The 26516-nt window shown below is 43.2% G+C and overlaps 1 protein-coding gene across 42 annotated transcripts in view; it reads left to right on the plus strand.

Annotated features, from left to right (window-relative positions):
* EPB41 (erythrocyte membrane protein band 4.1) overlaps positions 1-26516 on the plus strand; it is a 221656-nt gene that overhangs the window by 190569 nt on the left and 4571 nt on the right. For 19 of the 42 annotated variants that reach the window (XM_078330953.1, XM_035308420.3, XM_078330964.1 and 16 more), the window contains 3 exons: positions 11143-11271; positions 19403-19504; positions 22647-22727. In XM_078330953.1, coding sequence (XP_078187079.1) covers positions 11143-11271; positions 19403-19504; positions 22647-22727 — 312 coding nt within the window. Of the gene's footprint in view, positions 1-9515; positions 9972-11142; positions 11272-19402; positions 19505-22646; positions 22728-26516 lie in introns of all 42 variants that reach the window. The other 23 variants (XM_009000771.5, XM_078330939.1, XM_078330937.1 and 20 more) reach the window with 2 other exon arrangements.

Here is a 26516-nt window from a genome sequence, read left to right on the forward strand (position 1 = left end):
AAGCAACATCTAGATTAACACCTTTGAATCACATTAAGTCTCAATTTTGCCTTTTTGTCACTGAGGATGGTTCAGACAGAGCCTTATGTCAATGTATATACTAGAAAAGATCCCTTTAAAGTTTTCAGGCTTATTTGGTGTGTACAATTACAGTTTTATATAATCCAATGGCCCTTCATGATGGTCACAGCCAAAGGCAACAACACTGTCAGTTAGAATTCTTTATTGATATTAAATGCCAAATTCTGAGTGTCTTGTGTCATGGAGACTTTATATCTTCTTCTGACCAGAGTGTTGTCTTCTGGCTTTTCAGCCTTCTTTTTTATTTGAGACAGAGTTTCGCTCTTGTTGCCCAGACTGGAGTGCAGGGGTGCGAACTAGGCGCACCACAACCTCCACCTCCCGGGTTCGAGTGATTCTCCTGCCTCAGCCTTCCGAGTAGCTGGGATTACAGGCATGCGCCACCATGCCCGGCTAATTTTGTATTTTTAGTAGAGATGGGGTTTCTCCATGTTGGTAAGGCTGGTCTCAAACCCCCCACCTCGGGTGATCCACCAGCCTCAGCCTCCCAACGTGCTGGGATTACAGGTGAGAGCCACCACGCCCAGCCAGCCTTCTTATATGTAAAAATCTAGTGTCAGCCACTAAGAACAGACTCTGTTAGGAGGATTTTGCACACTCTTTGTACTTCTCAAAATCAGAGTTGGGTTTGTTACGTATTCTTCTGAGCTTAATAGGACATGTCCTGAAGCTGGGCATAGTGGTGTATGCCTGTAGTCCTAGCTAATCAGGAACCTGAGGTGGAAAGATCCCAAGATCCCTTGAGCCCAGGGATTTGAATCCTGCCTTGAGCAATATAGTGAAGCCTATGTCTAAAAAATAAATATATATATAAGTAAAATAAATAGGACATGTCCTTTGGTCCTACTTGAAATAAGGTCATGGGAAGGAGATGGGCTTTAGAACCAGAGATAGATCTGAGTCTAAACACTAGCTGCCCATCTGTTCATCTATACAATAGAAATAATGACTATTTTATAATTATATTGTAAAAATTTAAATGAGAAAACATGCTAAAGTATTTAGCACAGCACCTGGCACATGGTAAACACACAAAAATATTAGTTTTCTCTTATTTTACTGATGGAGGAGATTAAATGCCTGACTAGACTATGTGTCTGGTCAAGTGAGCCACTGTTTATGTTCTTTCTAAACATGCTTTTCTAAACATCTTAGTTACTGAATAGCACAGGACAAAGCAGAAGTTCTCATGTGACCTGAATTTACTTAACATACCTTCAGCAAGTTTTTACTGAGTTTCTATTACATACCAAAAACTGTATAAGAAAGATAGAGAGCTAAGTAAGATAATAACAAGTCCTCATCCCCCAAGAGGCTCATAGTCTAATAGAAAAGACAGATGAATATGCCAGTAATGATAGGGCACAATGGGAACAAAAGAGGAATGGTATGGCAGCCAAGGAAAATCTAGAAGAACTGACATTTGAGCTAAGTGTGGACTTCCAGGCAGAAGGAATAACATTTACAAAGGCACAGAGGTAATAGAAAGATGCTCTGTTCTAGGAACTACAAATAGTTTTAAAGTAATGGGCAGAAGAATATATGTGGAGGTGTAGCTGGGGGAAGCTGGAGAAAAAGGTAGGGATCAGATTTTGAAGTATCTTGTGTCTTACTAAAACCCACTGAAGGGTTTTAACTAGAAAATTGAATTTTCAATGTTTAATTTTAGAAATAAGCACTTTAGCAGCATAATAGAGGACACATTCAAGGAAGGTTTGATAAGAGAAAGAAGGAAGGAAGAAAGGAAAGAAAAAAACTGTTGAGGGCATTTTTGGTAATCTGGATGAGGCATTATAAAAGCTTTAACAGGCCGGACACAGTGGCTCACATCTGTAATCTCAACACTTTGGGAGGCCATGGTGGGCAGATTTCTTGAGGTTAGGAGTGCAAAACAAGCCTGGCCAACCTGGTGAAACCCCATCTCTACTAAAAATACAAAAATTAGCTGTGTGTGGTGGCACGCACCTGTAATCCCAGCTACTTGGAAGCTGAGGTAGGAGAATCACTTGAACCCAGGAAGGTGGAGGTTGCAGTGAGCCGAGATTACACTACTCTACTCCACCCTGGGAGAAGAGCTTGAACAAAGGTAGTAAATGTGGGAATTGATGAGGGAAACATTAAAGCAAATAGATAGTGGAGATAATTCAAATAGAATAAAAATACCTTGATGACATAATCTCTGGGGGTTAGCGGATAAATATAAGGAAGGAGTTGAAGAAGATTCTTAGAATTCTGGCATGGAAGACTGGATGGATGGAGATACCTTTTACCAGTATGACAGAAATGATGGGGGAAATTTGGTTGGCAAGCCCAGACAGCAGCAGAGATGAGTTTAGTTTGCAGCAGGTTGCATTTTACACCCCTGAAGATGCTCAGCAAATAGCTGTCTGTGTTGTCCAAGAGATTTGGATAACAGTGTCGACTGGAGAGATTGATTTGACCATATGTGAGAGTGCTAAAAGTGGTAATCCAACCCAACTGTTATGTTTTCCTTTTATTTCTTAAATCTAATACATATTAGGTTCTCAGTAAATATTTGTTGAATTGAAATTATTGTACTTGGGCTTTTGTCATTGTTCTCTTCTATATATGCTTTGGAGAAGAAAAGATCTTGTCTAATTTAACTCAGCAGTAGGCAAGTTTGGGTCAGGTGGTGCTGGCCTAAGCAATGTTTGGTTCACAAATCGCTTCTTTTTTTTTTTGAGACAGTGTCTCGCTCTGACACCAGGCTGGAGCTTAGTGGCGCAATCCCAGCTCACTGCAACCTCCGCCTCCCAGTTGCAGTAATTATACCACCTCAGCCTCCTGAGTAGCTGGGACTACAAGTGAGCACCACCACGCCTGGCTAATTTTTGTATTCTTTAGTAGGGGGTTTCACCATGTCGGTCAGGATGGTCTCGATCTCTTGACTTCATGATCCGCCAGCTTCGACTTCCCAAAGTGCTGGGATTACAGGCATGAGCCACTGCACCTGGCCCACCAATAGCTTCTTGATGACAGACTACCATTTATCACTTAAACAGATTGGCACAAAATTGGCTCTTACTTGATTATCTTAGGTATTTTTCTGATTATTAATCAGCCTTCTCAGTTGTGACAAATTATTCAAAGAAGCCTCAAAGTTCCTCCATGTGAATGGGTATAGATAGCTATTCACAATGCTAGAGCTAGCATGTAACAGTTTCAGAAAACCTATTTGTTTAATACCAGCTGATCTATTTTTGGATAGCTCTATAGCCACTTGCCTGACTCAAAAGACACAGTGAGGCTGGTTGTGGTGGCTCACACCTGTAATCCCAGCACTTTGAGAGGCCAAGGCAGGTGGATCACAAGGTCAGGAGATCGAGACTATCCTGGCTAACATGGTGAAACACCATCTCTACTAAAAATACAAAAATTAGCCAGGCGTGGTGGCACTCACCTATAGTCCCAGCTACTCAGGAGGCTGAGGCAGGAGAATCGGTTGAACCCAGGAGGCAGAGGTTGCAATGATCTAAGATTGTGCCACTGCACTCCAGCCTGGGTGACACAGCAAGACTTCATCTCACACACACAAAAAGACACAGTGAGATAAGTGCCCTGGAAAGTAGCATAGCATCTTAACAATATAACAAATGCATTCTAGTGTCCCCCAGGCCCTAGCACATTATAGATGCTCTGCTCATAGGTTGGTTGAATTAAATGAATAAGTATAGTATTTTAGAATTCATAATATGGTTTCATATACAGTATGTTATTGTATTTGATCCTGAGAACCCTATAAAATATGAAATAATAAGCCAAGTATTCATTTTAAATATGAGGAAATTCATATACTCTCGGCAAGAATATTTGCTGTATCTCAGATATATTTCCAGACAGACAGCCCTGCTGTCAGTCTTTCAATTCCATCTTTCATATCCTAAGTCATATTTCTTATCAGCCAATGAAAGATCTACCTAATATGAATACAGCGGGTGCCCATTTGAGATGCTCTTGAGTTGCATGTTTCAAGATGGCTTGGGAGTGAAGCTGGCCGGAAGTTCCTGAGTGCAGTATGTCTTTCCTTGCCTTTGTAGAGCCTTTATCACAATGAAGGCTGGTTTACAAGTTAAGAAGCAGCCGGGATTTCTCTAATATAATACATTTAACATTGATTTGAGTACTAAAATGTATAAGCTGGTTCAAACTATGTTGTTTACTCATAGGATGACCTTCTTTCTTTCTTCTTTTTTTTGAGACAGGATTTCACTCTTGTTGCCCAGTCTGGAGTGCAATAGTATAATCTCAGTTCACCACAACCTCTGCCTCCTGGGTTCAAGTGATTCTTTTGCCTCAGCCTCCCGTGTGGCGGGATTACAAGCATGTACCACTCTACTAAAAACACAAAATTAGTACACCCGACTAATTTTGTGTTTTTAGTAGAGACGGGGTTTCTCCCCGTTGGTCAGGCTGGTCTCAAACTCCCAACCTCAGGTGATCCGCCCGAAGTTGGCCTCCCAAAGTTCTGGGATTACAGGCGTGAGTCACCACATCTGGCCAGAAACACCTTCTTAAGAGTCTCTTTCTTTACTGTTTCTCTGTGGTTTATAATATGGTCGAAGGCCCTTACCAAGATTTCATGCCTAAGGGGCTTATATACAGCTTTCTGGTGAGCACATGCAGATGTCACTTGCCATGACTTTTGGCTTTGGCTAGGTTATTTCTTTTTCTTCTTTTAACTTTTAGGTTCCTGGGTACATGTGCAGGTTTGTTATGTAGCTAAATTCGTGTCATGGGGGTTTGTTTTACAGATTATTTCATCACTCACCCAAGCACTAAGTATTTGTATACTAAGCTTAGTATTCAATGGTTATTTTTTCTAATCCTCTCCTTTCTCTCACCCTCCACCCTCAAGTCAGTTCCAGAGTCTGTTGTTCCCCTCCTTGTATCCATGTGTTCTCATCATTTAGGTCCCGCTTATAAGTGAGAACATGCAGTATTTGCTTTTATTGTTCATGTGTTAGTTTGCTAAAGATAATGACCTCCAGCTCCATCCATGTTCCTCCAAAGGACTTGATCCTGTTCTTTTTTATGTCTGCATAGTAATCCATGGCATATATGTATCACCTTTTCTTTATCCAATCTGCCATTGATGGGCATTTAGGTTGATTTCATATCTTTGCCATTGTGAATAGTGCTATAATAAACATATGCATGCATGTGTCTTAATGGTAGAATGATATATATTCCTTTGGGTATATAACTCATAATAGGATTGCTGGGTCAAATGGTAGTTCTGATTGAGCTCCTTGAGGAATCACCACACTGCTCTCCACAGTGGTTGAACTAATGTATACTCTCACCAACAGTGTATAAGGATTCCCTTTTCTCTGAAACCTCACCAGCATCTGTTACTTTTTGACTTTTTATAATAGCCATTCTGACTGGATGGTATCTCACTGTGGTTTTGATTTGCCTTTCTCTAATGATCAGTAATACTGAGCCTTTTTTCTTATGCTTGTTGGCTACATGTCTTTCTGCTTTTGAAAAGTGTCTGTTCGTGTCCTTTGCCCATTTTTTAGTGGGGTTTTTTCTTGTAAACTTGTTTAAGTTTCTTATAGATGCTGAATATTAGACCTTTGTCACATAATTTGCAAATATTTTCTCCAATTCTGTAGGGTGTTTATTCCATTGATACTTTCTTTTGCTATGCAGAAGCTCTTAAGTTTAATTAGATCCCATTTATCAGTTTTTGCTTGTGTCACGATTGCTTTTGGCATCTTCATCATGAAATCTTTGCCAGTTCTTAGCTAGGTTAGCTCCCAGCACTTTGGGAGGCTAAGGTGGGCAGATCACTTGAGGTCAGGAGTTCAAAACCAGCCTAACCAACATGGAGAATCCCCATCTCTACTAAAAATACAAAAATTAGCCGGGTGTGGTGCTACATACCTGTAGTCCCAGTTACTCTGGAGGTTAATGCAGGAGAATCGCCTGAACTCAGGAGGTGGAGGTTGCAGTGAGCCAAGACCATTCCAACCTGGGCAGCAGAGCGAAACTCCGTCTCCAAAAATGTATAACCAGCTCCTATCCTATGACCAGAATGGTATTGCATAGGTTGTCTTCCAGGGTTTTTATTAGTTTCAGGTTTTTAAGTCTTTTTTTTTTTTTTATTATGGAGTCTCACTCTGCCCCCCAGGCTGAAGTGCAGTGGTGCGATCTCGGCTCACTGCAACCTCTGCCTCTGGGGTTCAAGCAATTCTTCTGCCTCATCTTCCTGAGTAGCTGGGACTGTAGGCGCATGCCACCACACCCAGCTAATTTTTGTATTTTTAGTAGAGACGGGATTTCACCATATTGGTCAGGCAGGTCTTGAACTCCTAATCTCATGATCTGCTCACCTGGGCCTCCCAAAGTGCTGGGATTACAGATGTAAGCCACCATGCCCAGCCACATTTAAGTCTAATACATCTTGAGTTGACTTTTGTATATAGTTTAGGGAAAGGATCCAATTTCAATATTGTGTATATAGCTAACCAGTTATTGCAGCACCATTTATTATTGAATAGGGAATTCTTTCCCCATTGCTTGTTTTTGTCAGCTTTGCTGAGGATCAGATAGTTGTAGTTGTGTGGCCTTATTTCTAGGTTCTCTATTCTGTTTTATATGTCTGTTTTCATACTAATATACAATGCTGGTGTTTGTTAGGGTTTTTGTATTGTTTTGTTTTGTTTGAGGTAGAGTCTCACTCTATCACCCAGGCAGTGGTGTGATCTCAGCTCACCACAACCTCCACCCTCTCGGTTTAAGCGATCCTCCTGCCTCAGCTTCCCAAGTAGTTGGGACTACAGGCATGCGCCACCATGCCCAGCTCATTTTTAAATTTTAGAGACAGGGTTTTGCCACGTTGACCAGATTGGTCTCAAACTCCTGATCTCAGGTGATCTGCCCGCCTCAGCCTCCCAAAGTGCTGGGATTACAGGCATGAACCACTATGCCCAGCCCACCATGCTGTTTTGGTTACTATAGCCCTGTAGTATTGTACAGATCTTTAACCTTCCTGGTTACCTGGCTCTCCTAGGTATTTTATTCTTTTTGTGGCAAGGTTATTTATTTTTCAGATGACTCATTCATTTTCTACTAGTGTGAATTCCTTCTTCTACCTAGAGCACCTTTCTTTTAACTTTAGGAATAGGTCCATCTACCATGATTATATTTTCTCATCCACATTCTCTTCCATGTACAGTGGTCCCTCAGAATCTGTGGGGCCTTGATTCCAGGACATCCCCTGAATACCAAAATCCACAAATACTCAAGTCTTAGGTATAAAATGACATAGTATTTACATATAACCTATGCATATCTTCCTGTATACTTTAAATCATCTCTAGATTACTCATAATACCTAATATAATATAAACACTATGTAAACAGTTGTTATACTGTATTTTTTTTTTTTTTTGAGATGGAGTGTGGCACCCTCGCCCAGGCTGTAGTGCAGTAGCGAAATCTTGGCTCACTGCAATCTCCACCTCCTGGGTTCAAGCAATTCTCCTGCCTCAGCCTCCTGAGTAGCTGGGACTACAGGTGTGTGCCACCACACCCAGCTAATTTTTTTGTATTCTTAGTAGAGACAGGGTTTCACCATGTTGGCCAGGATAGTCTCCATCTCTTGACCTCATAATCCACCTGCCTTGGCCTCCCGAAATGCTGGGATTACAGGCATGAGCCACTGCACCCAGCCGTTATTCTGTATTCTTTAGAGAACAATGGCAAGAAAAAAGTTTGTACATGTTCAGCATAGGTGTGATTTTTTTCAAATACTTTCAATCCATGGTTGGTTGAATCCATGGATGTAGAACCGACCAATATAGAGTGCTGACTCTACTTGCTTTAGAGCTGTTTTTTTCCTGTGGAGTGAGGTATTCAACCCAGGAGGGAACTCTGTGTTTCCAGGATTTCTCTTGGAGGTTGGAGGTATTGTGTCATTTAAGCTGCTGGGTAATTTTAATTGTTTACAAAGAAACATTTCACTTTTTTTTTTTAAGATGGAGTTTCGCTCTTGTTGCCCAGGCTGAAGTACAATGACATAATCTCGGCTCACCGCAACCTCCACTGCCCGGGTTCAAGTGATTCTCCTGCCTGAGCTTCCTGAGTAGCTGGGATTACAGGCATGCAGCACCACTCCCGGCTAATTTTGTATTTTTAGTATAGACAGGGGTTTCTCCATGTTAGTCAGGCTGGTCTCAAATTCCCAACCTCAGGTGATCTACCTACCTTGGCTTTCCAAAGTGCTGGGATTACAGGCGTGAGCCACCGAGCCTGGCCACATTTCACTATGATATCATGTTTGATGTCATGACAGTGATTGAAGTAAGCCTGTGCTAGATGTGCTCAACTTCTGTCTCTCTGGCAACTAGTCTAGATTTTAGCTTCTCCATGCAGGGCTAGTGTGAGGATACATATGGTTTGGAAATATGAAACATTTACAACCTGATTAGCTTCCTCAAGAATATGTTTTGCACCTGGGCGCAGTGGCTCATGCCTGTAATCCCAGCACTTTGGGAGGTTGAGGCAGGTGAATCACAAGGTGAGGAGTTCAAGACCAGCCTGGCTGACATGGTGAAACCCTGTCTATACTAAAAAAAAAGTACAAAAATTAGCTTAGCATGAGTATGGTGGTGGGTGCCTGTAATCCCAGTCTGAGGCAGGAGAATTGCTTGAACCCGGGAGGGGAAGGTTGCGGTGAGCCGAGATTGTGCAACTGAACATCCTGGACAACAGAGAGAGACTCTGTCTCAAAAAAAAGTTTTGCCTGCAATCCCACCACTGTGGGAGGCTGTGGTTGGAGGATTATGGGAAGCCAGGAGTTTGAGATCAGTCTAGACTACATAGTAAGACCCTGTTTCTACAAAAAAATTTAAAACGTAGCCAGATTTTGTGGTACATGCTTGTAGTTCTAGCTATTATAGAGGCTGAGGCAGGAGGATCCCTTAAACCTGGGAATTCAAGACTGCAGTGAGCTATGGACATACCACTGCACTCCAGCCTGGGTGACAGAGTGAGACCCTGTCTCAAAAAAAAAAAAAAAAAGAATATAAAATAATATATTTTGATTGACTCACAAATTATGTTGTGTCCTGTGCATAGTAATAACTTAGGAATTTAGGAATGACAACATAACTCCTTTAAGTATGTTACACAAGGAAGATTATAGGAATACAGATTGCTGGGTAATTGTTTTTCAGATTAACAATGATATAGAAATAGGACCAAAATGAGGTTGGAACTGCTTAAGCTGTTGCTAATGTGTACTGAACAGCAGTTCTTCCTTTTGACCATCTTATCAGTTAAGATTCTTAGTTTATATTAGTAGCAATATTGTTGAGTCTTCCAAAATCATTGTTGATTCTCAGAGTTCATTCCCCCACTTATACCTAATCTTCTTGTTTTTGTATGTGTTCATTCATTTATAGAGTGTAAATAGCATTCGCACAGAGGAGGTGGCTGTCGTGACGAAGGGGCCATCTACTAACCCTGACTCTGAATGGGAGGGTCCCAAGCATTCAGTAGTTCCTAGTAAAAGCCAGATGACCACCCCGTCGGAGTCTCTGCAAAGCTTTGCCTTTGGCTCCCTCTCCATAAGCAGCAAGGAGGCAGAAGAGAAGGAGGAGGGGGCAGCTGGCTATCTTGATATTAAGGAGATGCCAAAAGGCCCAACTGGGGAATCTATAGGAGTGGAGGAACAGGCCAGTGCCTTAAAGTTCTCAGGAACACCAGCTTCCTGTCAGCTGCAACCTGGTGAAAAAAAGGCAGAGAGTAGTGGAGAACATGTCACACCAGGAGAGCCACTTGGAAAACAAAATGGATCATTTCTTGACTTTCATGTGGGTAACCAGTTCCAGTTCCCCACCCTCATTCGAAGTTTCCAGGTAGTAACTTACTCAATGATGCAGGTCTAATGACTGTCTTTGGAAAAGGGCCAGAATCTGTCCTGCCTTCCGCAGGTGGTGGTGGTGTGGTGAGGGTAGTGGCCTCCCTGCTGTTTTCAAAATCACAGAGTAAAATTAAAGCCTTTGATTGTGCCAAAGAAATTCATTCAGAGCAATTAATTCCATGACCAGAAATGCTTTCTTCTCTAATGACTTAACAATACTCCAGTTATTGGTCTTTATGAAGCTGGTTAAGTGGGTTCATCTTTTCATTGCTCAAGTGTGGGCTTTGGAAAGAGGTGAATTGCAGTGACTTCTGAGGAGGCTTCAGTGTTCTAAGACCATGCTCAAAAAATTCAAATACTCTTAATTAAAGGAGCAACTCATCTTCCTATGAGATTTCAGGCCCCAAATAATTTATGTACTGCAGCCACATTGTGCAGCCCACCACTCCCACTTAAGGGGCTTCCAGGATCCTAGGCACTGATTTCCTGTGCTAAGGTGGTTGGCCACTTAACCTTATCCCACAATCAATTGGTAGTTTCAGAGTGATTTATACTCCTGGGGAAGGTGAGCAGATGGATAAGGCGGCCTTTGATATTCCTCTAATGTTCATTCTTCTGAAATTCTGGGATTAATCACCAGGTGGTGGTTGAACTGATTTTTTTTTTCTTTCCAGTTTTCCAAATACTGTCTCTTCTCAATAACTCCAAAGTGAATGTCTGACATTGATTTGAAAGAAGTTAATTAATTTGAGGGTAATGCATTCCATTGCCACTGCTGTTTCATGTACCATTTGTACTTAGTGGAGAAAATGTGGCTGCTTTTCTTAATTATAATGGTACAGACACAAGGACAAATCGAAGTGATTGCTATTTGGCAAATCGTTTTATATTCAGATTCTGAAGGTCAGTCTAAAGTGTTTTATATCACCAATCATAACTGTCTGATCTTACAGCTTTCCATTAAGCTTATGAAATTGATTATAGTAATGCTGTTTTTAATATCCCTCAGAATTTGACTCCTTGTCAGGGTTACTTTGGGATACTATTGAAGTCTTGGGCAGAGTAAACAACTTAAAGCTAACACTTTGATCAGATCAGTGTCAGAAGATTACTTCTCCACTACCTTCAGAAACACTCTATAACTCTCTTTCCTTACTGCTTCACAGCCTCCCCTGGTGAAGACTCAAACTGTCACAATCTCAGATAATGCCAATGCTGTGAAAAGTGAAATCCCAACCAAAGACGTCCCTATTGTCCACACTGAGACCAAGACCATCACTTATGAGGCTGCCCAGGTAGGACATGGTTTGATGCTTCAGAACCAAACTGCAAACAAAATAAATAACCTTTCTTCACAGAGTTTCCAGTCATTTATCGCAAAGAATACCAGGTTTTTGGGGGGCAGTTCTTTTTAGAAGAGATTAGTGGTCTAAGAATGTCCCAGACTACTTTATTTAAAGCAAAAAATTGAACAGGGCACACTGGTGTGTGCCTGTAGTCCCAGCTACTCTGAGGCTGATGTGGGAGGATCTCTTGAGCCCAGGAAACTCCATCTAAAAAAAATTTTTTTAAAACAAAATCGTCTCAGATCTGATTGCTTATATCCACCCAATTCATTTGCATAACACAGTCTAGTGTAATGGTTGAGAACAAGGGCTTCGGGTCCAAAAAAACCTGAGTTCATGTCCTAGCTCCTCCATTTACTAACTCGGACAAGTAATTGAATATCTCTGAGCCTTGATCTCCCCTGCCCATGATGTTAATATCTACCTCATGGTGTTACGAGGATTTAAGGTTTTTTGTTGTTGCTGTTTTTTAAGTTCTTTTCTCTTCTTTTTTCTTTTTATTTTTGAAATGGAGTTTCACTCACTCTGTCGCCCAGTCTGGAGTGCAGTGGCGTGATCTGAGCTCACTTCAACCTCTGCCTCCCGAGTTCAAGTGATTCTACTGCCTTAGTTTCTACAGTCATGCACCACCACGCCTGGCTAATTTTTGTATTTTTTTGTAATTTTGAGTCAGCTCACCATGTTGGCCAGGCTGGTCTTGAACTCCTGACATCAAGTGATCTGCCTGCCTTGGTCTCCCAAAATACTGGGATTATAGTTATTTTTAGAAGAGATTACTGGTGAGCCACCACTCCTGGCCAAATTTTCTTTTTTGAGACAGGGTCTCACTCTATTGCCCAGGCTGAAGTGCAGTGGCACAATCTCAGCTCACTGCAGCCTAGACCTCCCAGGCTCAAGCAATCCTCCCACCTCTGCCTCGCAAGTAGCTCGGACTATAGGCATGTACAGCTGCATCTTGCTAATTTTTTTGTAGTGATGGGATTTCACCATGTTGCTCTGGCTGATCTCAAATGCCTGGGCTCAAGGGATCCACCTGCCTTGGCCTCCCAAAATGCTGGGATTACAGTGTGTGCCACTATGCCCTGCTAAAATTTTTTTTACTTCCTACTTTGAGTAAAATGTCTCCTTCATTTTTTGGCAGTTCGAATGGGCTAGAATTGATTCGTATTGAATTTTTTTGTGTGTGCTATTCACAGAAGCCAAAAGAAAAACAGTTCCTTCTATAAACTGAGCTGTTATTTCATTCCTGCAACAAATATTTATTGAGCAGTCACATATTAAGCCAAAGCAGTGTACAAGGTATACATAGTCCTACTCTCTGGAACTGACATTCTAGTTAGGAGAAACAGGCAATAAAGCACATAAACAATGTACAAGTTAATTTCAGCCAGTGGTAAATGCTATAAGCAAACTAAAATGGGATAAAGAGTTAGACAATATGGGATTACATGAAAGATGAAAGATTGCTACTTTGGGGCTAGGGTAATCAGGGAATTCCTCCCTTAGGAGGTGACATTTTGAGGTGTGAATGATGGGAAGGAGATAGGCATGTGAAGGTGTTTTCACTTAATCCTCACCTCACCATGAACTGGATGATGTTATCTCCATTTAGGAACAGTGTGGCTAGGTAATTTAAAAGTGTGTGCATTGCAATTAGAAAAAAGAGAATTTGGGATAGTCACGGTGACTCCAGCACTTTGGGAGGCTGAGGTGGGAGGATCACTTGAGACCAGTAGTTCCAGACCAGTCTGGGCAACATAGTAAGACCCCATCTCTAATAGATATATATTAGCTAGCTGTGGTGACATACGCCTGTAGTCCCAGCTATTTGGAGACTGAATTGAAAAGATTCCTTGAGCCCAGGTGTTCGAGGCTACAGTGAGCTGAAATCATGTCATTGTACTCCAGCCTGGGCAACACACCAAAACTCATCTCAAAAGGAAAAAGAGGGCCAAGTGATGTGACTCATGCCTGTAAACCCAGCACTTTGGGAGGCCTTAGAGGGTGGATCACCTGAGGTCAGGAGTTCAAGACAATCCTGACCAACATAGTGAAACTCCATCTCTACTAAAAATGCAAAATTAACCAGGCGTGGTGGCGCACGCCTATAATCTCAGCTACTCAGGAGGCTGAGGCAGGAGAATCGCTTGAACCCAGAAGGCGGGGTTACAGTAAGCCAACATAGCGCCATTGCACTACAGCCTGGGCAACAAGAACAAAACTCTGTCTCAAAAACCAAAAAAAGAGAGAGAAAAAAGTAGAATTTATATCCTAGGTCAACCAGGTAGATATCAGCTAGATAACCATAGACAAGTTACTAATCTCTCTAAGCTTTAGTTCTATTGGCTATAAAGTGGGGATAATACCACCTACCACTGCAAGCTTTGGAAGACAATTAAGTGAAATGATGTCTGCAAAGCACTGGACATGTTCATAGACACTCAGTGTTAGTATCCTTCCCTCTTCTCTCACTCTGGTCTAGAGTGTACATTTTAAGTTTAGTACATAATTGGGGGTTAATTAGCCAGGCATGGTGGGGTACACCTGTAGTGCCAGCAGCTTGGGAGGCTGACACTGGAGAATCACCTGAACCTGGGAGGCAGAGGTGCCGTGAGCCGAGATTATGCCACTGCACTCCAGTCTAGGATGAAGAGCAAGGCTCCATCTCAAAAATAAATTAATTAATAAAAAATAATGAGAGGTTGCATAAAATTTATCAATACTAACAAAAGTGGCATAATTGAAGTAATGAGCCAGGCACAGTAGACACATCCATAGTCCCAGCTGCTCAAAAGGCTGAGACAGATAGAGGCTCCCTTGAGCCGAGGAGTTTGAGACTGCAGTGAGCTGTGACTGGGCCACTGCACTCCACCTGGGGGACAGAGTGAGGCCTTGTACAGAAAACAACAGAATGAAATAAAGTTGGGAGAGGCCTGGGGCCAGACATATGACTACAACATGTCTGGAGATATGCTTGTAAAGAACTGAAGTGTCTGAGGAAACAAGAAAAAAAAGTGTGTCAGTTGAATCAGACAGAAATAAATGAGCAGGTCTTGGCAGTGAAGGGGACTGCAAAAGAAAGGAATAGGAAGTTACTTAAAAATTGTACACACTATTAGCCAGAAGATACAGGAAACAATTACTTCATCTGGGAGAGAATCCTTTAAGCTATCACTACCATGGAAACAAGCTAAATGTCCATCACTGGAGAGCTGGTTAAAAACACTATGGTACATCCAATTAAGGTAATTCTAGGTAGCCTTTAAAAAAAGCTTCTGGTGGGAACAAGCTACGTGGTAAATTAGTAAGTGAACAAGCATGGTGCACAATGATGGTACTGTTTATGGAAGGGAGAAGGGATGTGTATTACAGCTATCTGTGTTTAGGCTTGTATATCAATACACTCTGTCTCTGAATGGGTACTAAAAAACAAAACAAAAAACCAACAACCAAAACATAGTGGCCCCAATGAAGGAGACTGAAACTGCAGGACTCAGGTCAGCAGCAGGAGGGAAACTGACTTTTCACTGTACAGCATTTTGAAGTTTTAAAATTTTATAGCAAAGATATGACCAAAAAATTTTATTATTATTATTTTTTTGAGATAGTCTTGCTGTGTAACCCAGGCTGGAGTACAGTGGGATGTTCTTAGCTCACTGCAACCTCCGTCTTCTGGGTTCAAATGGCTCTAGTGCCTCAGCTTCTCGAGTAGCTGAGATTATTGTGCACACCACCATGCCTGGCTAATTTTTATATTTATATATATATATTTGAAACAGAGTTTTGCTCTTGTCACCCAGGCTGGAGTGCATTGGTGCCATCTCAGGTTACTGCAACCTCCACCTCCTGGGTTCCAGTGATTCTCATGCCTTCACCTCCCAAGTAGCCGGGATTAAAGGCGCCCACCACCACACCCAGCTAATTTTTATATTTTTAGTAGAGACAGGCTTTCACCATGTTGTGCAGGCTGGTCTTAAACTCCTGACTTGAGGTAATCCACCTGCCTCGGCCTCCCAAAGTGCTGGGATTACAATGATCTGCCCGCCTCAGCCTCCCAAAGTGTTGGGATTATAGTTATTTTTTAGAAGAGATTACTGGTGAGCCAACACACCTGGCCAAATTTTTTTTTTTTTCCTTTTGAGACAGAGTCTCACTTTCTTGCCCAGGCTAAAGTGCAGTGGCACGATCTCAGCTCACTGCAACCTAGACTTCCCAGGCTCAAGCAATCCTCCCACCTCTGCCTCCAAGTAGCTGGGATTACAGGTGAGCACAACTGCTCCTCACTAAATTTTTGAACCATCTCGCCTGACCTAATTTTTATATTTTTAGTAGAGACTGGGTTTCACTTTGTCAGCCAAGCTGGTCTTGAGCTTTTGGCCTTAAGTGATCAGCCCACCTTAACCTCCTAAAATGCAGGGATTACAGGCATGAGCCACTGCGTCCTGGCACCCCCCCAAAAAAAAATTTAAATGGTTCAAAACAATTTGTTTTAAAAGTTAGAGCAACACTGCCCACAGAAGCCCATGTGGTATGGGTGTAGGTAGCTCCTACAAAAAAAGGAAAGAGAAGCAGTCATTTAAAAATATCCTAACATATTAGAGAAATATAAAGGCAGTGTGATATGCTAGATCAGAGCCCATGGGCTTTGGAGTTAGAGTGACTTGGGTCTTAATTCCAACATTTGCTAGTTTTGTGACATTGGGCAAGTCAATCATCTTTTTGAGCCTTAGTTTTCTCTTCTGAAAACCACTTTGATCAAGTTATTGAAATAAGGACAATGTTTGCTTGGTATATAATAGCTATTCAAAAATGGTAGCTATAAACATCTGCCCTTATTTCATTTGAACCAGGCCTAAGACAGTTAGTCAAGATACAAATTGCTTTTTTAAATTAATTAATTTGTTTATTTATTTATTTTTGAGATGGAGTCTTGCTCTGTCACCTAGGCTGGAGTGCAGTGGTGTGATCCTGGCTCGCTGCAATCTCCGCCTCCCAGGTTCAAGCGATTCTCCTGCCTCAGCCTCATGAGTAGCTGGGATTACAGGTGCCCACCACCACGCCTGGCTACTTTTTTGTATTTTTAATAGACTCAGGGTTTCACTATGTTGGCCAGGCTGGTCTCAAAAGCCTGAGCTCGGGCCAGGCGCGGTGGCTCATGCCTGTAATCCCAGCACTTTGGGAGGCCGAGGTGGGCGGATCACGAGGTCAAGAGATCGAGACCATGGTGAAACCCCATCTCTAAAAAAAATTAAAAATTAAATTAAATTTAAAAAAAAAAAAAGCCTGAGCTCATAATCCAGCTGCCTCAGCCTCCCCAAGTACTGGGATTACAGGAGTGAGCCACCGTGCCCAGCCCCAGTTGCTTTTTATTACTGATGCTAAACAGTGGGGTATAGTGGGGAACAGTGTTGACTTTAGAGTCAGAGTTCCTGTCTCTGAACCTGCTCTGTCAAGTTACTATTGTGCAGTCAAGTTACTAAATCACCCAGTGCCTCAGTTTCCTTATTTGTGAAATGTGGCTAATAGTTGTACCTTATAGGGTTGTTGTCAGGAATAAATGAACTAATGTATGTAAAATGTTTCCAAAGTGCCTGGTAGATAATAAGCACTAGATACTCATTTGCGATTGTTATTATTTATTTACTGTAACTATTTGTGCTTTTGCTCTTGTTATCTTGCTAGACAAGTAAGCCCAAGCACCATTTTTTATTCATTCAGTCTCTGAGCCTTGGAAAACATGGTCAGAGGGGATGTTTTTCATGTATAGAGTTTTTTATGTGTGTGTTGGAGGTAAAATTTACATACAGTGAAATGCACAGACAGGGTCCTGCACTGTTGCCAACACTGGAGTACAGTGGCAGGACCATAGTTCACTGCAGTTTTGACCTTTTGGGTTCAAGTGATCCTCCCACCTGAGCCTCCTGAGTAGCTAGGACTCCAGGTGCATACCACTACATCTGACTGATTTTTTAATTTTTTGTAGAGACAGGATTCCCTTTGTTGCTCACAGTGATCTCGAACTCCTGGGCTCAAGCAGTCCTCCCTCCTCAGCTCCCAAAGTGCTGGGATTACAGGCATGAGCCACCATGCCTAACAATATGATTGGCTTTGACAAATGTCTATACCTGTGTAACCAAGACACATTTAGGATACAGAACATTTCCATTACTCCTGAAACTGCCTTTATAGCCTTTTCCATTTGATTTCTACCCCTTTATGCATCCAGTGCTATGCTTTCTATCAGTATAGCTTAGTTTTGCCTGGTTTTGGACTTCATGTAAACAGAAGTATATAGTAGTACACTTTTGTGTCTGGCGTCTTCTTATTTTATTTTATATTTTAAGATGGAGTCTCCCTCTGTCGCCCAGGCTAGAGTGCAGTACCATCTCTGCTCACTGCAACTTCTGCCTCCTGGATTCCAGCAATTCTCCTGCTTCAGCCTCCTGAGTAGGTGGGATTGCAGGTGCCTACCACTTCACTTGGCTAATTTTTGTATTTTTAGTAGAGATGGGGTTTCACCACGTTGGCCAGGCTGGTCTTGAATTCGTGACTTCAGGTGATCCACCTGCCTCTGTCTCCCAAAGTGCTGGTATTACAGACATGAGCTACCGTGCCCTATAGTGTCTTTTTTCTTTCTGAATATAATGTTTTTTAGATTCATCCATGTTATGTGAATCAGTAGTTCACTCTTTTTTATTGCTGAATAGTATTCCATTATATGAATATACCACAATTTGTTTATCCATTCATTTGTTGATGGACAATTGGATGAATTTCAGTTTGGGAAAATATTAATAAAGCTGCTATGAATGTTCACGTACAAATCTTTTTTTTTTTTTTTTTGGGACAGAGTCTCACTCTGTTGTTGAGGCTGGAGTGCAGTGGTGTGACCTTGGCTTACTGCAACCTTCCCCTCCCAGGTTCAAGCAATTCTCTTGCCTCAGCCTCTGGAGTAGCTGCGACTACAGGGATGCAGCACCATGCCTGGCTAGTTCTTTGGTATTTTTCAGTAGAGATGGGTTTTTACCATGCTGGCCAGGGTGGTCTCGAACTCCTGACCTCAGGTGATCCACCTGCCTCAGCCTCCCAAAGTGCTGGGATTTACAGGCATGAGCCACTGCACCCGGCCACAAATCTTTTTGTGGGCATTTCATTTATCTTGAGTAAACATCTGAGAGTCAAATTGCTGGGTCAGGACAAATGACCATTTTGAGGAAACATTGTTAAGAGGATCAAGGAAAAGAGGCCCTGTGTGGGAACAGTGTGAGTAGGAAGCCATAACAGTGTCTCCTGCATCTTCAGCATTCTTCAGAGACAAAAAAGAGACTAGAGGGAACGGGCAGTAGGTAGATAAAGATAGAGTCACAGGCTTATAGAGGAGGAGTTTTAGCCTTCTGGCATGCAAATTCATGTTATAACAATTGATAAGCTAATTTTATTTGTATAATTTCTTTGTATCTTCACAACAGTGCTATGGTGTAGGCAGAACACATATTCCAGTATTGCTTTTATAAATGAGAAAACTAGGCTGGGCATGGTGGCTCACGCCTGTAATCCTAGCACTTTGGGAGACTGAGGCAGGCAGATTACCTGAGGTCAGGAGTTCAAGACCAGCCTGGCCAACATGGAGAAACTCCGTCTCTACTAAAAATACAAAATTAGAGGCCAAGCACTTTGGAGGCCAAGGCAGGCAGATCACCTGAGGTCGGGAGTTCAAGACCAGCCTGACCAACATGGTGAAACCCTGTCTTTAAAAATAAATAAATCAATAAAAATACAAAAATACAAAATTAGCCTGGCATGGTGGCACATGCCTGTAATCCCAGCTACTAGGAAGGCTGAGGCAGGAGAATCACTTGAACCCGGGAGATGGAGGTTGCGGTGAGCCGAGATTGTGCCATTGCACTCCAGCCTGGGCAACAAGAGCAAAACTTTATCTCCAAAAAAAAAAAAAAGGTCACCCTAAGGGCATTAGATTTTTGCTTCAGAATGTACAGCTGAAGAGCAAAGCTGCAGCCTGCAACATTTGCCCACAAGTCTTCCTGAGAGGCATGACGAAGAACTGTGCTTTCTTCTGCAGACTGACGACAACAATGCAGACTTGGACCCAGGAGTCTTGCTGACAGCTCAGACTATCACATCTGAGACCACAAGCAGCACCACCACAACTCAGATTACCAAGGTAACAGACCAGCTAGAACCTCCTTATGGAATCCAGGGGAAGCCTGAACTTGCTGTTACCTTTCTGCAAGAAGGACCCTAGTCCATAAGCAAAGATTTTCAGCTCCATCCCTAGTAAGCCACATTATTCAAAGAGTTCCGGATAGAAGGGCCCTGCTGCCTTCCCCAGCAATAAATTTAAGGCAATACCTCGAGAGTATCCCTGACTGCTTAGTAGTCTCTTAAAGGCAGGTGTGGTTGTTCCCTTTACACATCTGTCTATCTCACTGGTCAGTGAATCCCCTATCTGGCTCTGGAAGTAAGTTTAAAAAATCAACCTGCCCGGGCACAGTGGCTCATGCCTGTAATCCCAGCACTTTGAGAGGCCAGGATGGGTGGATCACCTGAGATCAGGAGAACAAGACTAGCCTGACCAATATGGTGAAACCCCGTCTACTAAAAACAGAAAAATTAGCTGGGCGCAGTGGCATGCACCTGTAGTCCCAGCTACTCAGGAGGCTGAGGCAGAAGTATTGCTTGAACCCAGGAGGCAGAAATTGCAGTGAGCCAAGATCATGCCACTGCACCCCAGCCTGGGCAACAGAACAAGACTCCATCTCAAAAAACTCCGCTTAAGGGGCCAGGTGTGGTGTAATTACACCTGTAATCCCAGTATTTTGCGAGGCCGAGACAGGTGGATCCCTTTAGCCCAGGGGTTTGAGACTAGCCTGGGTAACATAGTGAAACCTCATCTGTACAAAAAGAAATTAAAAAAAAATTAGCTGGGCATAGTGGTGCATGCCTGTGGTCTTAGCTACTTGGGAGGCTGTGATGGGAGAATCACTTGAGCCCAGGGGGTCGAGGCTACATTGAGCTGTGATCATGCCACTGTACTCCAGCCTGAGTGACAGAGCGAGACCCTGTCTCTAAAACACAAACAAGAAAATTCAGCTTAAGGGAAATTATTGTTGGTATTTTTATACAACCATATTTTCCAAGTCCAAAATCAGAACTTTTGGTCTTAGGAAGGATTTTTACAGCATTCCAGGGACAAAGCCATGGGAACTTCTTTGGATGCTGAAATATTGGAATTGTTAGAGTATAGTTTATAGGAAGCAAGAGAGAGAAAATATCTAAAATTGGAACTACCCCCAGAAAATCAGAGGCAATCCATGTTTGCTGTAGCACTAGAGGAAAATACGTTTTTTTATAGGTAAGAAATATAGCTTCTTTAGCAATCTCTGTCATCAACACACAGATGACTGGAAACTAGTTAATGTGTCTAGACCTTGGTTTTCCTCATCTATCAGAAATGGAAATCTACCCACCCTCAGGAGATTATGTGAAGACCCTTTGACATCAATAATATGACAATGCTTTAAAATAAAAGAGCCCAATTATAAGATGTGTGACATATTTGTTCATAGCCTTCAGATTTTTTTTCCTCTTGGAAATGATCAAATAGGCTGGGCAAGGTGGCTCATGCCTGTAATCCTGACAGTTTCAGAGGCCAAGGCAGGCGGATCACCTGAGGTCAGAAGTTCGAGACCAGCCTGCCCGACATAGCGAAACCCATACTAAAAATATTAAAATTATCTGGTTATGGTGGCGCGTACCTGTAATCCCAGCTACTTGTGAGGCTGAGGCTGGAGAATCGCTTGAACCTAGAAGGTAGAGGTTACAGTGAGCTGAGATCATGCCACTGCACTCCAGCCTGGGTGACAGAGTGAGACTCTGTCTCAAGAAAGAAAAAGAGAAGGGAGGGAGGGAAGGAGGGCGGGAAAGAGGGAAAGGAAAGAAAAGAAAAGAATCGCCGGGCGCAGTGGCTCACACCTGTAATCCCAGCACTTTGGGAGGCCGAGGTGGGTGGATCACGAGGTCAAGAGATCGAGACCATCCTGGTCAACATAGTGAAACCCCGTCTCTACTAAAAATACAAAAAATTAGCTGGGCATAGTGGCGTGTGCCTGTAATCCCAGCAACTCAGGAGGCTGAGGCAGGAGAATTGCCTGAACCCAGGAGGTGGAGGTTGTGGTGAGCCAAGATCACGCCGTTGCACTCCAGCCTGGGTAACAAGAGCGAAACTCCGTCTCAAAAAAAAAAAAGAAAAGAAAAGAATCAATTAAAATGTATAGGATCAGTATTCATACTCTAAAACAGAAATGTATAAGAGAAGAGTACAGAAGGTCTATTTTGTTTGCTTGCCAGATTTCTGTGGTATTCAGGAGGAGGAAAAAGGAGAATGTAAATAGAAAACTGTGACTTTCTGTTTACTTAATAAAGATTTCAGTAATCCAGGCCAGGCGCAGTGGCTCATGCCTGTAATCCCAGCACTTTGGGAGGCCGAGGAGGGTGGATCATGAGGTCAAGAGATCGAGACCATCCTGGTCAACATGGTAAAACCCTGTCTCTATTAAAAATACAAAAATTAGCTGGGTGTGGTACTGTGTGCCTATAGTCCCAGCTACTCAGGAGGTTGAGGCAGGAGAATCGCTTGAACCTGGGAGGCGGAGGTTGCCGTGGAGCCACACTGCACTCCAGCTAATGAGAGTAAGACTCCATCTCAAAAAAAAAAAAAAGCTGTCCTATGCAGTACCCAGCAGTAGATTAAAATTTGGGGTCGGGCGCAGGGGCTCATGCCTGTAATCCCAGCACCTTGAAAGGCTGAAACAGGCGGATCACGTTCATGGCCAGCATGGTGAAACCCCATCTCTACTAAAGATCCAGAAAATTAGCTGGGTGTGGTGGCACGAGCCTGTAATCCCAGCTACTCCGCAGGCTGAGGCAAGAGAATTGCTTGAATCCGGGAGGCAGAGGTTGCAGTGAGCTGCGATTGCACCATTGCACTCCAGCCTGAGTGACAGGGCGAGAATTCGTCTCAGAAAAAAATAAAAATAAATTAAATTAAATAAAATTTGGAGTTGAGTTTTCAGAATAATCTTTGCTGTTTCTTTTACCTTTTTTGTTTTTTTGTTAATAGAGACGAGGTTTCACTATGTTGCCCAGGCTGGTCTCGAACCCCTGGCCACAAGCATTCCTTCTATCTCAGCCTCCCAAAGTGTTGGAATTACAAGTGTGAACTACTAAACCTGGCCTTTTTTTCTTTCTTTTTTGAATTCTTGTTATATTGCTGATCTCACATGACATCTTCTCTTTGGTTCCAGACTGTAAAAGGTGGGATATCAGAGACGCGTATTGAAAAGAGAATTGTGATCACAGGAGATGCTGATATTGACCATGATCAGGTGGGAATGTTGAGGAGATCTGGGCCTGGGAGGGGTCCCTGGGTAGGAAGATCGATGAATACAGGAGTTTGTTGGCCATCTTCATCTCCAAAAAGCCTCTTTGGCCACTCTAGCTTTTAATTGAGAAGAAAGACAGGGAATCAAAGTAAGAGGCCTGTGGGATGGAGGCCACAGATTGAGGAACCTGGAAATGTAGTGGAAAGAACAAGAGCTTTGGATTCCAAAACTTGCATTCAAATGCTGGTTCTTACTATATTCTAGGTGTTAATTCTCTGGGCCTCCATTCTTCACCTGTAAGATGGAGATGATAGTATCTGCCTCTCAGGGTTGTTGTGAGAATCAGGTGAAATACTGGATGTACAGCTGGTGGCACATGGTGAGCTCAGTTAAAAGGAGCTATTGTTATTCTGGAGGTAAAGATACCTGAACATCAAAATAAAGGGAAGTATGACCCTACCCTTAGAGAGCTGTGATAGCTGAGAAGAGGCAAGCTGAGCATAGTGTGATGGACAAGACACCAGCATACTCAAAACTTGTTTTCTGTCCTACATCTCTAACTTGCTGTGTGACTTTGGGCAAATCACTTTACAGCTGATTTTTTTCTCCTCTCCTAAAAGAGAGTAGGTTGATCTAGATAATTTCTGGGCCCTTCTGAGTGTTAAAATTCTATATTTTTATGTTAATTAGGTACTAATTGTGTGCTCCAAGCAATTAGCAAATAATAAGGTCAGGATTAATGTTGCCAGTTATCTGCTGGGTGAGGTTAGAACAGTAAAGCTGCAGAGAAGAGTGGGTGGAAGAGACTGCGTGCAAATTCTTCTGGAATCATTGACAGCTTGCTAGAGCAGTAATTCTGTGGCCTTTTATGCTGATATGCTGAGTGCCTTTAAAGAAAGAAAAACTGAGCTACAGTGCTAGCAGTTCCCTTGGAGGCAGGGTTGAGACTTACAGCTGAGAATAGCCAGCACAGGGTCCCAGAAACAAGGCCGCAAAGTCTAAGTATCTTGCAGCCTGTTGGCCCAGCTCAGTGAGTCACGTTGCATTAGAAGCCTGCACCTACCCACTCAGTCTGATGTGATCTGAGCCCCTGCTGTGTGCTCAGTCTGCACTAGACAGCAAAAGCAATGGGGTGAAAGGTGTTTGAGGTTTGGAGTGAGACAGACCTGGGCTGAATCCTGACTCTACGACCTAACTGGTTGTATGCCCTTGAGCAACTTAATATTAGTAATCCGAGCTCGAGTTTCACCATCTGTAAAATAAGGATGATCGCAGGTTTTTTCCAGGGTCACAAGGCCCAAGCACACTTGAGAGCTCAGAGAGATGCTCCAGTGTCCCTCAGTTCTCCTAGGTACTGAAGGTGCGTGGAAGGGGTAAGCTATGGTACACTCTGGCTGGGGAGGGAGGCACTTTAAGAACTGTTAAGGAGGCCAGGTGGTGGCTCACACCTGTAACCCCAGTACTTTGGGAGGCTTAGGTGGGCACATCACTTGAGGTCACCAGTTCGAGACCAGCCTGGCTAACATGGTGAAACCCCATTTCTACTAAAAAAAAAAGATACAAAAAATTAGCCAGGCATGGTGGCGGGAGGTGGAGGTTACAGTGAGCCAAGATCATGCCACTGCATGACTCCAGCCTGGCAACCTCCACCTCCCGGGTTCAAGCGATTCTCCTGCCTCAACCTCCCGAGTAGCAGGGATTACAGGTGCCCGCCACCATTCCTCAAACACCTTTCACCCCATTGCTTTTGCTGTCTAGTGCAGACTGAGCACACAGCAGGGGCTCAGATCACATCAGACTGAGTGAGTAGGTGCAGGCTTCTAATGCAGCGTGACTCACTGAGCTGGGCCAACAGGCTGCAAAACACTTAGACTTTGCGGCCTTGTTTCTGGGACCCTGTGCTGGCTATTCTCAGCTGTAAGTCTCAACCCTGCCTCCAAGGGAACTGCTAGCACTGTAGCTCAGTTTTTCTTTTTTTAAAGGCACTCAGCATATCAGCATAAAAGGCCACAGAATTACTGCTCTAGCAACCTGTCAATGGGCAACAAGAGAGAAACTCCATCTCAAAAACAAACAAACAAAAAAACTGTTAAGGAGAAGCAGTGGGGAGCTGCAGGCATCATAGAGAGGTGGGCGGAGACATAGTCACCAAAGAGTAGGCTTGAGCTGGGCCTGAGGTGTGAGCAGATGGGTTCGGCAAACAGGATCAGGGAGGATGAGCAGGGACCATAGAGGTGGTAGTTCTAAGAATGCCGTTCATGGAGCAAGGAGAACAGAAGAGTGTTTTCTTTCTTCCCTTGCCCCTTCCAGAGATGGTTCTTTTGTTTGTTTGTTTGAGGCAGAGCACTCTGTCACCCAGGCTGGAGTGCAGTGGTGCGATCTCAGCTCACTACAACCTCTACCTCCCGGGTTCTAAGTGATTCTCCTGCCTCAGCCTCCTGAGTAGCTGCGATTATAGGCGTGTGCCACCATGCCTAGCTAATTTTTGTATTTTTGGTAGAGATGAGGTTTCACCATGTTGGTCAGGCTCGCCTCAAACTCCTAACTTCGTGATCCGCCTGCCTCAGCCTCCCAAAGTGCTGGGATTACAGGCATGAGCGACCGCGCCCAGCCTAGAGATAGTTCTGAAGAGCCAGAGTGAGTAGTCAGCTGGTCAGTTCTAGCTGGGTCCTTTCCGATAGAAGAGCCTGCAAGTTCAGAGACTTGCAGTCCACAGAGGGTATTGTTGCTTGTTTGACTTTCCCTCTGCTCTCTTTAGCTTTTCTAAAGTCATCAAAGCTCCTCCACATCCTCAAACAGGGGCCCCTCAGAAACTAAACAAAGTGTGGTAAAGAGGAAAGTCTGATCAACTTGAGCTAAAATCCCCATTGCACGGCCGGGTGCAGTGGCTCATGCCTATAATCCCAGCACTTTGGGAGGCTGAGGTGGGTTGATTACCTGAGGTTAGGAGTTTGAAACCAGCGTGGCCAATGTGCCAAAACCCCATGTCTCCACTAAAAATACAAAAATTAGCTGGGCGTGGTGGTAGGCGCCTGTAACCCCAGCTACTTGGGAGACTGAGGCATGAGAATCACTTGAACCTGGGATTCAGAGGTTCCAGTAGGCCAAGATTGCGCCGCTGCACTCCAGACTGGGTGACAGAGTGAGACTCCATATCCAAAAAAAAAAAAAAAATCCCTGTGGCCCTACCTACTAGCTTAGGAAACAATAAGCACTTTACTGAACTTCAGTTTCCTCACCTATAAAGTAGAAATAATGATATTGCCTTAATTCACTAAGTTGTAAAGTTTAATAATAAATCACTTAATATAGTTATTATATATAATAAATAATAAAGTCTGAGTAATAAATAATGTGCTTAGGCTATTGCATGGCATGTAACAGGCCCTTCTCTTCCTCCCTTTCTTCTACTTTGGCCAAAGACATCTCTTCCTTTTCCTTGCACACTGCTTTACTTTCCTCTCCTGTCTCAAACTTACCAGTTACCCCAGGTTGGACACAGATTTTGTTTTGTCCTCTAGATTCACTTCTTGAGTGAATCCTCTCAGACCCACCTAGGTATAACAGGTAGATAATAGATAATATAACAGATACAGCTACAATACCCTAAGTCCCTCTCCAGTTCTCTGGAAGACAGCACTAACCTTCCCTGTCCCTGGGTTATCAGTCCAGGAGCCTCCCTATGCTGGATAGGGTGGGTAAGGTTAATTATCAGCTTGGCTTAGCCTAAATGCTGCCCTGGTACTGCAGACAGAAGGACTGGATTTGTCAGGACATCAGAGAAATGATGAC

This window comes from Callithrix jacchus, chromosome 7 (assembly GCF_049354715.1).
Source record: "Callithrix jacchus isolate 240 chromosome 7, calJac240_pri, whole genome shotgun sequence".
In the NCBI taxonomy this organism is placed as follows: domain Eukaryota; kingdom Metazoa; phylum Chordata; class Mammalia; order Primates; family Cebidae; genus Callithrix; species Callithrix jacchus.